Raw genomic sequence first — 19188 nt, 5'->3', positions numbered from 1 at the left:
TCTTATTCATTAAATATAAATCATGCATAAATATGTCTTTGTCAGACATCAAATAGCAATACGTGTGATTAAATCGTGTATTTTTCAGTGTTGTGGTGTTTTACGTAATGGGTTATAGATTTGCTAGAAGAGCGCGTTTCTTATCTACAAAAATAGCCCCTTAGATAGACTCTAAAAAGTATGCAAGAAGACATTTATGCTCTTTATATGAAATTCCTTAGAGCGTTACCCTAATCACGTTTAAAGTTTTAAAAATTTTACCCTAGTCACAGAATTGCTTTACCCTAATCATAGTCGAAAACTTTCCTTCCTCTTTCGCTATTGTAAAGAAAAGATTCTGCAAAAGTTTTACAATTGTTACGTTTAAGTTCAAATTCAGTTTAGCAATATATTTAGCAATACATACCGCAAAACCCGACCAAAGACGACCGACAGGTAAACTTTTCACTAGTATTTTAGCCAATCGTCTGGAAGCATACGCCACTGAGACAAATCTTATCTATGAAAACTAAGTTGGGTTTAGAAAAAACTATTCAACTTTAGATCATATTTTGACAATACAATTCTCTGTGACAGTTTCATGAAAAGAAAAAAGAAATTATTTTACCTTGCCCCTTTTTTATTTTCCTTGTACATCAACGACCTAGAAGACTTTCTATTGGAAAATAACATTATTGGTCTGCAAAGCATAAGTAATGAAATCGAAAACGAGTAATCATTACATTTGAAACTTCTTATTTTATTTTACGCTGACGATACCGTCATAATGGCGGAATCTACTGAAGACTTACAAAATGCCCTCAACGAATTTTATTCATATTGTACTCGGTGGAAACTCAATGTTAACAAAACAAAGCTAATGGTTTTCTCCAAAGGTGCAACATCGAAAAAGTTTTTTTTATTATAAAGAAGAAGTTATTGAAAATGTTAAAGAATTCAAATACCTGGGTATCGTTCTGTCAAGAACTGGTTTATTTACTAAAGCAAAAAAGCATTTGTGTGAACAGGCTCAAAAGGCCATGTATGGTGTTATAAGAAAAATTAAAAATTTTAATTTACCAGTAAATTGTCAATTTGATTTGTTTGATAAGGTTGTTTTACCAAGTTTATTGTACGGCTGCGAAATTTGGGGCTTTGAAAATCTAGATATTATTGAACGTGTACATCTGAAATTTTTGAAAACAGTACTTAATTTAAGAAGCACAACACCAAATTTTATGATATATGGAGAAATAGGGCGCTACCCGTTGTATATTAATGTTTATACAAGAATAATTACATATTGGGGGGAAATGCTAATAAGCCCTGAGAACAAAATTGTATATACAGTGTACAGATATTTATTTTTACAACATTTTAATAGCGATTGTAAAATCCCATGGATAGATTGTATTCAAAGAATTTTGAACATGTGTGGGCTACAATATGTCTGGCAGAACCATAATTTTGTCAATATAGAATGGTTATCTGCTACTGTAAACCAAAGACTAAAAGACCAATTTATGCAAATATGGTCCAATGATAAAAATTGTTCTTCCAGAGGTCATGTGTATAAAATTTTAAAACCATATTTAGGCTTTGAGAAGTATCTTGATATTTTACCTGTAAAACTAAGAAAGAAATTCATTAAATTCCGCACATCAAACCATCGTTTCCCTGTAGAGAAAGGCAGATGGTATAACATTCCTTCAGGTTGAATGAGAGGCTATGTCTTTTGTGTAATAAAGGTCTCATTGGTGATGACTTTCATTATATTTTAGAATGTTCAGCCCTAGAAGAAATAAGGAAAAAAATACCTAAACACAGAATATTGAAAAAGACGAATTTTTTTTAAGTTCCCTGAAATCGTGACTAATTGCAATTGTAAATCGCTAAGAAAATTGTTTGTATTTATTTCAAATATTTTTGATGCTGTCTGCTCCTCTTAGTTGTTCTCCTATTTTGATCCTTTATAACATAATCTTACATAAGTAGTGATTCTGTAGTCTGTCCTTTTTTATTCATATTTTTTTCCCTGTATGAAAATGTACCTGTTTGTATGTACCTCTGACGATTTGTATTTATGTGTATTATATATGTTTCTCTTGTACCAAATTATTTGGTTTGAGCGAATAAACTGAACTTGTTACGTTTATACATTTCAAATCGTGTAAATTAGTGTATTTATTTCGTCATACCATCCCAACAAATGCGTAAATTTAGTGTAAAATAATCGAAGCGTGCTTTCCTATCGCCATCGTAAAGAGCGTTACCCTAGTCCGTTTCTACACAGTGGCTACACTGTTTGGGAAAGAAAACATTTTCAAAAAGTATACTTTGATTTATTGTTTATTTCGATTCATGTGCGAAAATGCTTAACACTGGAGCCACGTTAATAGAAGAAGAAGAAGAAGAAGAAAGAAAGAAAACGTCACATTATGGGGTTCTCTCCACACTGCGATCACAGACGCCCGACGTCAAAAATACTCTTTTTCATACAAGGGTTGTCCTAAAATAATGTAGACAGGACACATAATTTATAATTTGTTCACTGCAATTTCATTAGACTTCTATGTTTTCTCAAATGACCCTTTGGCAAACAATACTGAAAAATTCAAATCTGTACTTTATTTATTTCTCGAGAAAATAAATAATTATCAACAAGAAGTTTTGTCAGGCGGCGCAATGTGCGACGTCGAAATTTTCCAGTTTTACGTTGTTGCTATACCCTCCACATCGTTTTACGATAACATTTACGTTTTATTTCCGAAAATGTCTTAGAAAAAATATCATCTTTGAACATGTACCCTGAGTGCATATTCAACATATATTTCTAGTTTTGTTTTTTGTTTTAAATATTTTCTAAGTACAAACGATCTGTCGGCTCCAAACTTGCCCTGTACGAGGGTCAATCAAAAAATACGAAGACAATGTGGCTCTCTATCATATATTTTTTATATAAGTCATTCTTGACAGATTAATCTGTGCACCAACACTTATGTTATTGATATGCGAAGTTTTAGTCCATTTGATGAAAGGGTATTTTTGTTACCCCTTTTTAAAAACAACATGTTTTGTCACCACGGCGCACGGTAACGTTCAAAACATGACGTCAAGATTAAACACGCACAGTTTATAGATATACCCCATCTTTATGATGCTTAGTCTCTTGAGCCTTTCTCCTTTCAATTTAAATGGTACTGAACCACTTAACATCTTATTTGCACACATTTGTTCGAGAATCATAAGTTAGTTCTTCAAAGTTTTCATTTGCTAACCGTGTATCTCTTAGTTTACAGTAAGGATAACCCGAACGTCGGTTGACGTTACTTCTTTTTTTAATAAATATTTACAGATATTCTACTCTCTTTCGGACTGTTTTATATTCAAAATACAATGACCACCACCCCAACAAAATTTATTACAGTTAAACACAAACTTGCAAATAATTGTTGACTTATTTTTTGCACCATTGAGCATTTTCACAGCTTGTATCGGCTTTTTCCTGAGTTATATCCATTTTGTTTGTACTTCTCGTTGCGCCGTGACGTCCGGCGACGTCGATGTTTTTAGTCAATTCTAAAACGGACTTTTTGTCTTTAGTTACTAATATCTGTTCGACAAAACAATATATCCCGTCATTATTTGGTAAATAAAATACCATGAATATACTCAATATGAAGTTTCAATTTTATTTGGTTTTAAGCCCAATTAATAGAGATATTACTTTCAACATTATATGGTTTATTGTTGACATAACACAAATTTTGACCGTGCGCCGTGACCTCATATTTGCAGGATTAGATTCTAGATAATTCTTAGAAATAAAGAAATTTATCAACTTTTTTTCTTGCAAATTGTTTGAAACTATTGCTATATTATGTCTACCAAATTTAGTAATGATATGACGTTAAGTAACATAGCTATGACAAAAGTCTTCGTATTTTTTGATTGACCCTCGTATTACCTGTTGTCTAACGTCCGTCTTACCGAAATTTTGACGTCCATTGATATCGTTCGGGGTTTCTTTTCTTTACTAATTGTCATCATAATTGTTCAAATATTTTCAATGTTCTTTAACTACTTATTCACAAAACGCATTTCTAATCGATTTTGTTAATTTCATTTACTTACAAAGCCGCTTAGGATTTATTTCATGGTTTTTACAAAATTGTACCAGTTACTGCTGCGCCGCCTTAAACGCTGACATCGTCATTTCATTACGAGTTAACTTTCCAATTTGTCACAAAACGCGCTATATAATATTTAAAAGTTTTGTTTTTATCATAATAATAGCCCAAACATTTTCTAAGTAAATAATAGAATTATTATCAAATATCAATGTATGTTTTATTTGGATTTTTTCATTCAAAAAGTACTTTTCCTCGCAATTTTCATTTCATTATGTTGATTTTAACTTTTTGTTTTTGACTTTGCGCCTTATGTCGAATTTCTGATCTAACATGCTTTCATTTCACTTATTTAATCTCAAACAATATTTGATTTTAAAACATTATTTGAATGCAATTTTTTTAACCCTTTGTGGCACAAATTTCATCTTCCTTTGTCTTCTATTAACTGAATAACGCCACTTCTCTACGCTATTTTGGGACAACCCTCGTATAACAAGATTATTTCTTCAATTATAATAATAGGAAATGATATTGCCATAAAAAGAAATATTTTTTACGTCAAAAGCCCGTGACTGTGACATATTTTTAGGACTTTATGTCACATTGTAGTGATTTTTCTAACGTAATCTGTGGATAAAGCATCATCTACTACTGACTTGTATATCCAAAGTTCAAATACAGCAGAAACAATTATTTATATATACATTTATACAGAGTACTAGCATTATTTTTTTTCTTCAAAATATATTCTATTCCAAAATTGCTATATTAAATGAATGTCTTTCAAATCATCAATACACATGCGCATGCAAGAATATCTTTAGAGAATCCAATAGTTTTTAAGCTGATTTGAGAAACTGTTCCCCAAAAGTGTGTTGGACTGTCAACTGGAGCACAGTTATTGTTTCTCACTTTTGAATATATTATATGGTTAGTATGTAATAAATACATTAAAGCAGTTAATGATATACAACCAATCTATTTTCCTTTGTTTATATTTCTACCCCTTTTCTACCATCTACTTCCACTAGTTACTTCAAGCAAAACTAGCTGTAGAACTGTGGCTCTTCAAAAAAAATTCAGGATGACAAAAAAACTAAAAAGCTACACTACCTATAGTTTTTTCATATTTAAAATAATTAATTTTGTAGTTCATTTTGCAAAAAATAATTGACATAAATAATGTTATTAGACATTTATTTCAAGCCAAATTTGAGTATAGCGCAACAGTTCTGCAGCTTTTTGAGACAAATATATAGTACATGTATCACAACTTCTTTGCAATGTCAGATTTAGTGGCCCATTAAGGTGGTGCATACACTTTGTCTGGTTGAAAAATGGCATGAAGTGAAAAATGAATGGCTCGGAAAAAGAATGAAGGTCTCTCTCCATCCTCTGAAAAATTAAAGAAATGGTTCATTTGTGTACAAGCATAATTATAAAAATGTACATTGGCTCTGGTTTGTCTTCACTGAAGCTCATTTGTAACAAACTTTTGTGGCAATACATGTAGAACTATAGCTTAATGAAAAAATCTGGGTTGACAAGCCATAGAGCAACAGTTCTGTACATACAAAAACAATGCAATTTGGGGCAAACAAAAGTTATGGGAGTTTTGGACTACCTGTAATTAATCTAATTTCCATATATATTTTATTGAAATATAACCCATGTTAAATTATTCCTTATACATTTTACAACTGAATTTATCTCATCATGTGCCTGAGACTTATCATCAACCTTTGAAAGTGAAGCGTGTTAAATTCAACATATTTTACTATAAGCAAATTAAATCACGCTATGTCACTTTCAGGGCAGGGGGTGGGGGAGTTCTCATCTTGAGAATTTCAGTGGCAAAGAAGAGAATCTCAGTGGCAAGCAAAATAACATAAGTAGTAAAATGTCAATGAAAAAATTCTGTTATCAAATATTCCTACAAAGTTTAAGAAAATTAGGCTAGTAACTGTAAACCCAAACCTGGGACACATTTTGTGCACTGTTAATTTCAAAATCTTTGTACATGAGAAACAGTAGCTATATGGCCTGTCAACCTGGATCTACGTGGGATGGTGCATTAAAATCATCCCCACAACTTGGTATCTGTTCTATACTATAAAAGCTAGTAGTAAATCTGATTATAAAAATGTACCAGTATTTTAAATAAGTACTTGCACATGAAATACACTTTCGCGAGCCAAGGGTTTTCAGTCCACTTTGCTCCCCATAAACCCTTGGCGGATTTCATTAGAAAAACTCGGTGACAAACTCCGTTTTATGATTGGCTGCAGCTGCGAGTAGCTGATCCAATCGCAGTGCTTGTAAAATTATGGTCTAACCAGATCGCTTAAAAAACGTATATATTTTACTGGGATTGAACTTGTCAAGGCTCGCGTGATAGAATGGGAAGTAAATATGGCGAATGTAGAAGTTGCCTATCCCGTTAGTATATATACGTTCCTGCTTATGGTTATTGCTTTTAAAGGTTCAATAAGCTATGTTTTATTTACCGGGTAATTTCTTTTGTCCACAATATTCACGACAACGATACCTGGTTTTATGGCATGACAGCTTTTATATAAATCGGCGACTTTTTCACTCCCGGTACAGGTCCTGAGTAAAACATCCAGTGCTTTCCCTATGTTATAACTTAATTCGTATTTAATCACTGTTAATAGCATCGTTAATTAGGTAGTCAACATGTTTTTAAGTTGTATTAATGCCATGATGTGCATATAACCCGTTGTTTGTATATATATGCAAGGGGTGCAACTCGAGTTGCTCGCTAGAAAGTGCCACCACATCACCGAGTTTTCGTAATGAAATCCGCCAAGGGTTTATGGGGAGCAAAGTGGACCGAAAACCCTTGGCTAGCGAAGATGCATGAAATATGGTAGGAAAAAACTTGAATAAAAAATATAACAATAATCACCTGTACATGTTTTTGGTCCCTCTGGACTTTGGTTTACAGCTGAGTCAGGCTTATCCTGCAGTGTGACCGAGTTATCAATCTGATTGCTTGGATAAAGGCTCTCTGGTGCCTCACCTACAGGCAAAAATGAGGCCACATTGAGGGACCCTAATTCAGGACTCATTAATCCAATGCCTGAATCAGAAGTGCTCTGTGAAAGACTAGGAGTAAAGGAATGATTCTGGGGACTGGTTACAGATTGCTGGACTGTTGCTGCTGTTGTAGAGGTCATGGGCTGAGGAGCATCCGTTTCCACGGTTGACTGCAAACGCAGTGTTCTACAGGAAAGGAAAACATAGAGTACACAACATATACGTGAAGTACATTCAAAATTTCATTATTTTACATTTGTACAACTACAGTGTATAAGAGAGGTGACTAAGGTAATTTGGATTAGATTGTTATATTTTATAGATGTACATTGGTTATCAAAAACAGCTTTTAATTTTGAAGAAAATAAAATCATTTCAAAGCTCTACTTTGATATTAGTAAATCATGAGTTAAAGACTGAATATTTACAAATTTCACCATTACATGAAATTTTACAGTGCCATAGGTAAACCAACTATTGCAGATAGGAATTTTAAACATTAAAAAATAAATACAATAGACAGGGATCATAATTAAATTAATGCATGTATCAATATTTCAAAGGAAAATGCATTTTGAGAATATTGCATAAGCAATAAACATCCCCTCTCTCTTTCTTACTTTCTTACAGGAATGTTGTTTCCGGTGCTAAATAGAATTTGAAATTTGGACAAGTTGGAACAGATATTGAATGACTGAAAGACATAGAGACTACAGTTCAACCCCTGTGGATTCCTCATTAGAAGACTAATAACCTAAACAAAATATCAATTTACTACAAGGGACTACCATATTGAATGTGAAAAACATTATAGCAATAGGCCATCCGGTTATAACACCCTAATAAGTGAGTCAGGTGTGTTGACTGTGTTTTGATTGGGTAATATGGCAGACCTGCATGAAGGACCATTGCTTTTGGGATTGACTCTTGGTTCCTTGGACACTGCTGGAGCATATTGGGGTTCTGGGGTTAGTTGCGGGTTTTTGGCCAAATATTTCTTGGAATTCTCTCCTGTCCAAAATGCGAATCTATGGCTATCTTAAGATTTTTCCATTTTTTGTCTATGTCCGATTCCTCCATAATCTCTATTGGTGTTAATGTTTTTAACGCAGATGGGATTTCATTTTTTTCTAAATGAATAAGTACTGGAATCAAACGGTTTGATGTGGTGCATTTTGGGTCGGTAGATGTGTCAATGAGGTTCTTGATTGCTGCTTCTTGGGAAAAACACTTCCAAGAGTTTCTTAAAAATCCTTTATCCAAAATCAGTAGTATAACTTGTGAAGATTCGATAACTCTCTCCAGTTCGTAAAACACACTTCTCCCAGGAATACTATCTCTATCAAGATGGTGAATACTATATTCGCATGAATTCAATTTGCGATCGACAAAATCAACATAGCGGAACAACAATGAGCTGTCCTCCCTTGTGCCCCCATCCGAAAAACTAGAATCTTCGTGGTTGTAAATTAGTAAACAGTCATAATCCAAGTCTCTTCGAGCCATAATCGCTGTTGTGAACAAAAACAAAAAGTTACATTTATAAACACTTATTCAAACCTATGAGTCTATATAACACTGTATAACCACAGGAGTCGGCGATTTTATCAAGTTGTTGTAAATAAATGAGAAACACGCATAATCATACCAGTGAGCTTTTTTCTCATTTATTACAACAAATTGATAAAATCGCCGACTCCTGTGGTATAACCGCCATTTTGATCACATATATACATGATACAGTCGTTTGATCAGTAAGGTTCCAAATAGTTCAGAAGTTAAATAGCAAATAATTAATGAAATAATAAAAGGAGAAAAAAATCAGTACCTTTAATATAAACACGTATTAATGCTTGTTTGAATCCAGCAGTAAATTCATTTTGCGGTATTTGATATCGGTCTTGATCTTAGATTATAGTTGTCCTACTTTCGCTTTGTAAAAAAAATCAAGCACGCTAAAAAACAAAAAATCAGATCCTTTTATCCGCTCACTTAGATCGCTATCTAAGTGAGCGGATCAAAGGATCCGATTTTAATCAGATTGGTTTGTGAACAAGGTGAGTTTTTGAGATTTTAAAAGTAACTTTTTACTTACGACCACATTTATTTACAGATACAAAATAATTTATTAGCTACTGAATGATTTAACATTTATTTTTTAATTGAATGAGTTGATATATAATTTACACTGTGCTGTTACCCATTGCTGTTGTCTTCTTGAAGTCGCTTGAACAAGTGACAAAAGGAGGCCCATGTATTTACAGGGTCTATTCTTTAAAGGGGCATGGTCACGATTTAAGTCAAATTCCGTTTTTCTGTTTTTATTATTTACAATGCTTTAGAAATGCATTTCTAATGATCTAATGAAATTTGAGAGTCAGTTGTTAAGTTATAAGCAATATAGAGAGCTCAGAATTCTTCGTCATGTAAACAAGGCTCGTGCCCTGTTTTTGTTTACATAGGTTCAATATACCAGTAAAAAATCTTTTTCAAGCTGATTTGTCTATCTTTTTATTCATTTTTAGCATAAATAAACAGTTTCTAACGTTAAACATATTTATTTTAGGTCAATAAATTGGAATTTTCACTTCAGCATTCAAAATATGTAAACAAAAGCTTTGTTTACATAGCAAAGAATTGTAAGCTCTGTAATGTACTCGCCTAAAACTCAACAAATGACACTCAAATTTTGGTTTCCTATTAAAAATGCATTACTGAAGCATTGTAAACATTAAAATCGGAAAAATAATTTTTGCCCAAAATCGTGACCATGCTCCTTAAACTTCCTCATAATTAATACCTCGATCACGTCTTCCGTGTGTACGGGGATCGAATACACTGTCTTACAGCACCTATATAGCTGGTACCCCTTCCATGTATACTAGGAATACACTGCTGTCATCGTGTTTTTAAAAAAATAGCAATTAAACAAGGTACACATTGAAGAGCACATTGTTTTAAAATGTTTATTATAAATATGATGCAGATAATATAAGGAATAAATTATATAATGTGCTTTAAAATTTACAGTAATTCTTTATTATTAATTATTAATATTAAACATATATATCTTTTGTAGTTTGTTGTTTAATTTTAACTGTTTTTCATTCACGAATAGAAATTAGTTTTTGTTTGTTTGGGGTTTTTTTATATCACATTGTGTTTTGTTTTGGGGGGTTTTCCTATTTTTTCCTATCTTTAACAACTGTTTAATAATGTTTTAAAAAATATCAAGGTGTCGAATTAACCAGATTCACAATGTCAAGATTTAGTAAATGATTCCAGACTGCTGGGGTTATCATCACTCAGTCAATGAGGTCAACTGCTTATTAACGGAGGAGAAGAAGAAGACTGTCTTAGGTTCTAGAACCATTATGACGTCATGAATAATTGATTTGAAGAATCTTTTTCCCGTACTTTACGGTGTAAAGGAATTATGTAGAACATTAAACAATTTCATGACATTCTATGTTAAATCATGGGAAAAGTAATCCCGATACCTATATATTCAATTTGACATCATTTTAAAGAGGAGGTCAGGAGCTTGTTTAATTCCGTTTTGGGGAAGACTGTAGGAATTCTAGATATATTTTATTAGTTAAAATGGACAAAACTTCGAAATTTGTTCCTCAATTCCTTTCATTGAAAATGACAGTATAAACATGATTTTTCATTGTGTTTACCAAAATTTTAGCCCCGGCACAACCTATCAAACAAAGTTATTGTACATGTATATCAGGAGCTGCAGGCACCTTTCATTTACTAGATCTTGACCTTAAATTTTCACTTGTAGCAAGATTTCTTTTATTAAACGTATGTTTTAAAGTATGTATTCTAACACACCCAAAAGCATACAGGATATTAACGATAAAATAAAATCGCATGTGGATGCAGAATTTTATTGAGCCGTCATTTTACGAGTTCCGAATACCCAATTTGTTTCCCTCTGTTTTAGGGTTGAATGAAGGGGTGGATTAAAACAAATACTTCTTGAATTCATTAAATGTCTTTAACACGATTTTAGATCAAAAATTTTATTTTTTTTTATTTATAAAATGGTTTACTGGTGCATTTTAGATGATTGACCAAAATATTGAATGTTAAAGTCAAGTTACAAGCGAGACGCAGAGGTAAGAATTGATTGTAATATGTAAACAAAGCCCGAGTCTCATGGTTTTTGTTTGTTTGTTTTTTTTGTTTTGTTTTTTTTTTTTTACAAAAAATGTGATTTGTTCTTAAACAAAATGACTTGTAAAAATAAATTTAAAGTAATTTAATATCTTCATAAATACTATTATCAACAAAAGAACGATACATTTGATTGAAACTTACACCAAAACAATACATATGTAAACAATGACTAAATTCGAGCTTTGTTTACAAAACAAAGAATTATGAACTCTGTTCCCTTGCTTATAACTAATTGATATTTGACTTTCAAATTTTGACATAGCATTATAAACTTCTATATTCATCATTATAAACATTGAAAATGGAAAATGAAAATTTGAAATACATCTACCAAGTAGTATTTCTTCTATTTCTTATGGAAACTTATAGTTAATTCATAGCTCTATAGAAACAGCCGGACTGAAATCTACACGCCCTGTTCATCGATTGGTCGAAATCTACAGCGGCTGAAACTAACAGGACTAAAATTCACAGCCCTGTTTATCGATTGGTCACGGACTGCACGAAATAATCAAGTTGATGTTAGAATCAGTCTCACAGGAGACGATTTGGCTGTTTCTTTTACCTGATGTACGTACTTATGAACGTTAACAGTAATTTAGTGAACTTTACTTACATTTCATAATCAATTTATTAATTAGTTGAAAGATGTTAATATAAACTCTCGCTTGTGTAGTACGACCTCTGGTGAGAGAATGTAACAACTTACATGTATCAGTTAAAATTCAATTATACCTTACGGACATCATCTCACATGTGTTGAAATACCAAAGGTACAAACAAGTACTCTGGTGCAGGCATTTTGTAGTTTATTTGCAAAATGCCTTAATTTATAAGTATAGATATCTTTTAACCATCAGAAGACCTATGATAATTGATTACTTTTAAAGGAAAATCTTTTTAATAAAGCTTCGCGAGCCGACTAAAAAAAATATGGTTGAACATATTACATGTAAGCATTGTGTAACCGTTCAGAGGGCGAAGCCAATATCAATGGGGCAAGATAAGATTATATATAATAATGTGTAAAGTGTTAATTCCCGCGCTTGCGCAGGGCATAATCTGGTTACTTTAAAATTGAGGGAAGGCATCATCTGATCAAACAAAACAAAAAAAACTTCACGTGTTATCATTATTTAATGTGTCCAGCACAATATTTCATCTTTATTTATAAAATAATGATTCTTAAATTTGATAGACCTTATGTTACAATAAACATTTCACACATGACTTTGCAAACAAACAACTATCACAAGTATTCAAAATGGATACATCTACAGACAATACAACAACAAGTTTTAATTTGACTTCTAAATTATTACAATTATAACATATATCAAATCATAATGTGTCTTTAAAATTAATGTTGAAAAAAAAGTTCAGTGACTACATTATATACTAGTACATGTAGTAGAGTGCTATAATATAAGTTATAATGGAAACCAATAGAAAGTTTGGATTTCAGAAACGTATATTTTTAAAAAACGTTATTAGACTTAAGGCCACTCCAATATCATTTCTTGTTTGTCGGACATCCACTGGAAAAGAGTGTGGGCGGGCGAGCGATAAAACAATAAAATCATTTTTAATGGTAGTCAAAATTTTTAGGCAGTACATTAATAAATTTGTGTGGACGGTTATATTTTTCCTACTTGTTTCTGATTTATAAATTTAAAATTTTCAAAATACAAAAAAAATAGAGCGAAATAAAACAGAAAACAGCGCAGAATCTACTGATGCGGAAAATTATAATAATATTATTTGTACAGTTTTATTATAATATGAGCACTCGGGGTCCAACAAACAAGAAAATATATTGGTGTGGCCTAACATAATTTTTATGAAAGGTAACATTAAATTGGTTGACTTGAATATTAAATGGTTAGTATGCAATAAATACATTAAAGCTGTTAATCAAAAACTTGTACAAGTAAGTCATTTACTGGTACTATATCATTCTATCAACAAATTTTGCTACGGTACCTCTACTTTAAAACTAGCTGCTTAAAGCAAAAAATTCGAATTATTGATAGACATCAGCGCTACAATTTTTTTCTCGATCTCCCCAAAAGTTGACAATTTTTTATTTTTCACAAAATATATGCCATAATATTTCATCACTCTTAATTTTTTAATTCAGTGTGGAAAAATATTTGATTGAAAAATGATATTTGACATTTTAAGCTAAATTTGAGCACAGGGCAACAGTTTTGCAGCTACTCTGAGATGAATACAGTCATAGTCTTCCATTTCCTTTACATTGTCACATTTGATTTCAGTATACTATGGTGGGTAATACACTTTGTCTGGTTGTAAAATTGCATGAAGTGAAAAATGAAAGGCTCGGAACATGAATGAAGGTCCCTCTCTTTCCTCTGAAAATAAATGCAAAAAAAAATTATTTATGTACAGGTGTATACAAAAAAATTAACACTGCCTCAGTCTTTATGGCTGCATGATAATTTGGCATTAACTTTTGCACATCTTCCCAAGTCAAGGGTTTCTGATCTGCTTTGCTCTGCATAAAGTGTAGAGCTGAGCAGACAGAAACCCTTGACTTGGGAAAATGCTTTTACAAAGGTAACTGCAGAACTTTACCTAAATAAAAAATTATTTTGTTGAGAAGCCAAAGACCTACAGGTTTTTTTTTTACCATACAAAAACTTGCTATTTATGGCATACAAAAGCGTTCATGGTGTAAAGTTATCCTTTAAATAAAATATTTCCCAGCTTTCACCTGTATTCGGCCTCTCTGGACTTTGGGTAACAGCTGTGTCGGGCCCATTCTGCTGTGAGACTGAGTTAGCAATCTGATTGCTTGCAGGGGAACTCTCTAGTGCTCTATCTACGTTCAAAATAGACATCACATTAAGGGGCCCTAATTCAGGACTGCCCAGTTCAATGCCTGAATCAGGGGTGCTCTGTGAAAGACTAGGAGAAGAAGAATGGTTCTGGGGACTGGCTACAGATTGCTGGACTGTTGCTGCTGTTGTAGGGGTCATAGACTGTATAGACTGTAGAGCATCGGGTTCCACATCAAAGGACAGCAAATGCATTGTTCTACAAGAATGGGGAAAAAAAACAGTGCATACATGTGAAGTACATAAAAAAAATTATTATTTTTGTTTGTACAACCATAAACAAAGTGATTGAGGTAAAGGGGTATTATGGAGAACATTTGGTTTTTATTGTTTCTTGTGTTTCATAAATGAGGTTTCAACAAATGTCATATTCTAAATTTTGAAAAAAATAACCTTTGCTAAAAAACATCCGCTTGACATCAGTAAATGATTAGTTAGAAACTGGGTGTATTTACAAATTCCACCAATACAAGAATATCTAAATTGCAATAGCTGACTAAATATATATTTATAAACATTCCAAAACTGAATGATCATAATTTAAATATGATGCACTTTAATCATTGCATATATTTATAATTAACAAGCATTTTGAGAGTACTGCATACTGGTAAGTAATACATGTCGCCTATCTCTTTCTTTATTTCTTAAAGAAATGTTGTTTTGTAGTGCTAAATAGGATTTCAAATATAGAAAAGTTGGGACCGTTCTAGAATGATTCACCTGTAGAGGACTATTTATAATCAAAATACCTGGTAACAGTTTTCTAACAAGGGAATTACTACTATGAGTGTGATAAACAAAGACAGCTTAAGAGTAATAGGTCATCTGAGTGACTCAGGTGACCTATTATAAAAAGAGGAATTTAAAATAAAATTACATCATATTTTGGTCATTTTTTATAATTGCAATCAAACTGAGTCTAAGATAGATCTGTGAAAGTGTAGTTTAAAATTTTGGGAAATTACTGATATTGGTAAACCAAAAAGCCAACTTCCGTAGCTTGCAGTTTTTCGCAGATACATGTATGTGATATGTTCTCAAAATTAAATGTGATATGTTGATCAAAACTGAATTGCAAGTTTGTTTTGAAATAAATCATTACCCAGGAGTCACAGTCGATGCCGTTTCTTTAGGTATCGTGATGTCCTCATCCCCAGTAAAAGAATGACTTATTGAAGAAGATCCATCTATACTGGTGTCTGAAAAGTCACAAAAACAAATCAAAGCTGGTTTCTGAAAGTTCAATATATTTTATAAACAAATCACAACAAGAGTCTATAAAGTCAATAGATAAAATTGCAGCAGGAATAAAGATAGGAAACTTTGTCCTAGCTATTTTATGATTTCAAATGAAAGTTTGTACAGTATTTTGAATTTTTGCTAGATGCTACCATTTTCCTCTGATTCTCACTTGCGAAGCACTGGAAAACATCACCTAAGATTCATTAGGAGTGATATTTGGACAGAAGCCTTAAAATATCAAGACTAGCTGAATTTCATTCAAAGTTAATAATAATAACTAGATATGATCTCGCTACGAGTAACGAGTAGGTCTTCCAGTCGATTTCTGTTTTAAAGGAAACCACAAATAATCGATACAATTTCAGAATTACCCCCCCCCCCACTTTCAGATAATGTATTAAAATCCTTTATTACATAATAAATGGGTGTGGCAATGAATTTTCCAGATAGATATCAACAACTTTGCTTCTATAATGTATAACAAAATCTTAATCGTTTTTAAGTTATTTGTAATAGACCTTACGAGTTACTTGGCCCCTAAATAAAGGGGCCAGCCGCTTTGTATTGATTTTGTTGGAAAGAACTTTTCATTCTCTACCACTTTTGTTATATATAACTTAACAAAATATCAACTGATAAAAAGATACCGACCAAAACGTACAAAAATTTATAAATTTTTATTCAAAATTTGTACCCAATTGTTGTGCCTAGCTGATCTTCAAAAAATGGCACCACTGGCATAAAATAAAAACAATTGGCACAACTACAAACTGTGGTCTAAGCTTCCTGAAGATTTCATTATTATATCTCTAATAGTCTCTGAGTTTATGCGTGCACAAAATTGGTCGAAATTTTTTTTTTTAAATCGGCAGAGGTGACGTCATTCATATCAACAGTACATGTAACATTATAAATTATGAAAGTTTTTTCAGGAAAAGACAACACATGGACCTCTTGAATTCTTTCACCAAATCTCATAACCCAAATACATACAAGGCAAGCACATTAGCAAAGATTTAATTTATCTTTTCATGATTCCATCAGCATATAATACACATGCATCACACAGCATGTAGTTACTTTATATAATCTATAGTATTTTTAAGACTTACGGTACCCCCTGAACACTAATATACACATCATACTTTAGATACTCCACAGTCTACTCAAGTCTTACCTCCCTGTACACTGCTGGTGTGGGTGACTGGTCGATTTGTCTCACTCAATCTAGTTCTGATAGATCTCGCTACTGGTTCGTGAGGCTGTTCACCAGATAAGGATCCATGTCCAGATAATGTGACAAGGTCCTCACTCTGTCTATGTGGTACTGCAGAGAAAATATTAATATCATTCTATTTCAGTTACATGTAAATGCACTTTAGTTTAGTTTTATTTACTTTTATAATATCCAACATTAAATTCTGAATTATGTTAATGCCATTAAATATGATCAGTGATCACTGGATAACATGGTTCATAATTATGACAAAAGCCTTATAATGGTTTTTTGAGCAATTTTTACATGCACAGATATTATTTAGAATTTTTGGAACATTCATTGCCAATTTAGTATATATTTTGGTATAAATTTAGCTGTACAAATGTATGCTAAAATATTCGATAAAAGATTCTATAGATGTGTACACCATTTACCACAGAACTTCTTAATTACTTTTAAAACAGACTTAATTAGAGCACTGACTTGAATTTTGGTTTTGATTAGATTGCTGCATTAATGGTACATGCTGAGCTGCACTGCTACCTGTGGAAGAAGCGTTGGTACTGGTCGATAATGAAGGACGTGAAAATAATAAACTACTTGATAAAGAGTTCATAGAGTCCATGGAATCCTCAGAAGATAATCTACCCTGATCACTCTGAGCATTATAGTTTCCTGAACTGTTGGGAGTAACTATGGCTGTCCGGGCAGACCTGCTAGAAGGGGCATTGCTGATGGGACTGGCTCCAGTGTCGCTGGGTACTGCTGGAGTGTTAGGGGATTCTGAGATTCCTTGGGAAAAATGCTGCCTAGTTACTGGTGGTACATCAGCACCAATGCTTCTTTGGGTTGATTCCTGCATAGGATGACCATCCAATGCATTCTTCAACTTTCTCCATTCTCTTTCATTTGTGTCCCAATCATTCATAAAACAAATGTGTTGTAATTGTCCTAACTCTTGTGGGATTTCATTTTCTGATATATTGATCAGAATGGGAATTAAACGATGTGATGCTACGCATTCGGGACGGGTGGATTCGTCAATTAGACTCTTAAATGCTGCCATTTGACAATAACGAATCCAGCAATTATTCAGAAATCCTCTTGTCAGAATCAGCAACACAAACTGAGAAGAATCCACAACTCTAAACAGTTCGGTAAACACATTCCTTCCGGGAATGCTGTCCCTGTCATAATAGTGGTTGTTCCTGTATCCCCAGGCTGTCAGTTGCTGGTCTGCACGTTCCACAATCCTTAGCGACAATTCGTTGTCATCCACTCTTGATAATCTTGACCGGGCATGGTTGTAGATCATTAAACAGTCGTATTCTTTATTATTGACTCTCCCGGACATATTTTAAATCAGTAGAGAATACTTATTATCAGCAAATTTTGATGCACAACATTTCTCCAAAGTTAGGTAAGACAGGGTTAGTTGAAATCAAAACATAAAATGATAAATATCTAAATCCAGGGTTTGTTTGTTTCGTTTCGCTTTGAGGATTTCAGGAAACAGAATGCCGATCCCGATTCTTTTTAATAACTACATTGATAAGTATTTTTCATAAGACAGTCCTATACCAATGAACATAATTCACATGCAGTCCGGATAATATACAAACTTATCTACATGTATTTCGAAAGCAATAATATTATTTTATTTTAAGAATGTCGATATGGTGGTTTGGTGTTTTTGTTGTTGGGTAAAACCTACGCTGATCGAATAGCAAAATTCGAAGCATAGCATATTAAAACAAGTGAAAAGCTGTCAATGATTTTCTTTTATGTGAACAGTCTCCACAAGACATTTATCATCCCTGAATTTATAAACACTACCTATCCAGAGAAATGGGGTACCCTATACATGCCACCAGAGACATAAATAAATGTTATTTATGTCTCTGATGCTATATGCAATATTCTGCCATAAAAATTACTAAGTTCAACTAGTAGCATTTTTTCATTAATTATCAAAAAACAACCAAGTAATATGCACATATCTGATAAATGTACAATTGATTCGCAAAACATCAACTTCCTATCTTGAAAACTGTATAGGAGCTGTCCGTACAATAGGGGTACCCTATATTCAATATTCAGCGTTCAACAGATTTTTCAAAATGCAAGTAACATGCATCTCTCTAAGATATGTACAATTGACCTGCAAAATATCAACTTCCTAAATCTTAAAAACTGTAGGAAGAATTATCCGTACAATAGGGGTACCCTTTTGGACAAATGATAACAATCATTTTAATTTTTTATGGCACCAAGACTCGGCGACCAAATGCACTGCATCATGAATGCTTGAATTGAGATTCGCCATGCAACGAACTATAATAAATCTCGAGAAAGCAGGGTTAAATTAGTTCTATTTTATCAAATTTCAGTATATCTTTTGTTGAATACTACAGAAATATTTGGTTTTTCATTTCTTTCGGAGGCTGTTTATAATTAAACCCACGTTGTAATTCTCAGAAGCTCTTGAAAGAAAAACCAA

The 19188-nt window shown here is 32.7% G+C and overlaps 1 protein-coding gene and 2 long non-coding RNA genes across 6 annotated transcripts; 1 reads left to right on the top strand and 2 right to left on the bottom strand.

Annotated features, from left to right (window-relative positions):
• Positions 1 to 5292: 5292 nt before the first annotated feature.
• On the bottom strand, positions 5293 to 18217 carry LOC105343733 (uncharacterized). Of its 4 annotated transcripts, none has more exons than XM_034472750.2 (5): positions 17172 to 18217; positions 16647 to 16796; positions 15330 to 15426; positions 7042 to 7358; positions 5293 to 5507 (listed from the first exon to the last, which is right to left on the bottom strand). In XM_034472750.2, the coding sequence occupies exons 1-5, from the start codon at positions 18040 to 18042 to the stop codon at positions 5416 to 5418; spliced, it is 1527 nt and encodes a 508-aa protein (XP_034328641.2). In that variant the 5' UTR covers positions 18043 to 18217; the 3' UTR covers positions 5293 to 5415. The 4 variants fall into 4 exon arrangements, with proteins under 4 accessions (XP_034328641.2, XP_065924196.1, XP_011449505.3 ...); XM_066068124.1 differs by lacking the exons at positions 5293 to 5507; positions 7042 to 7358 and adding exons at positions 12543 to 13738; positions 14269 to 14423 and having other exon boundaries at positions 17172 to 18216; XM_011451203.4 differs by lacking the exons at positions 5293 to 5507; positions 7042 to 7358 and adding exons at positions 12543 to 13738; positions 14101 to 14423 and having other exon boundaries at positions 17172 to 18215.
• On the top strand, positions 7351 to 8409 carry LOC136270510 (uncharacterized). Its single transcript, XR_010708259.1, has 2 exons — positions 7351 to 7463; positions 7803 to 8409. It is a non-coding gene; the product is annotated as an uncharacterized lncRNA (long non-coding RNA).
• LOC136270509 (uncharacterized) lies at positions 8210 to 9439 on the bottom strand. The gene is made up of 2 exons (XR_010708258.1): positions 9001 to 9439; positions 8210 to 8683 (listed from the first exon to the last, which is right to left on the bottom strand). It is a non-coding gene; the product is annotated as an uncharacterized lncRNA (long non-coding RNA).
• Positions 18218 to 19188: the final 971 nt, after the last annotated feature.

This window comes from Magallana gigas, chromosome 8 (assembly GCF_963853765.1).
Source record: "Magallana gigas chromosome 8, xbMagGiga1.1, whole genome shotgun sequence".
Taxonomy (NCBI): Eukaryota; Metazoa; Mollusca; class Bivalvia; order Ostreida; family Ostreidae; genus Magallana; species Magallana gigas.
This window is presented reverse-complemented; position numbering and strand designations above follow the sequence as displayed.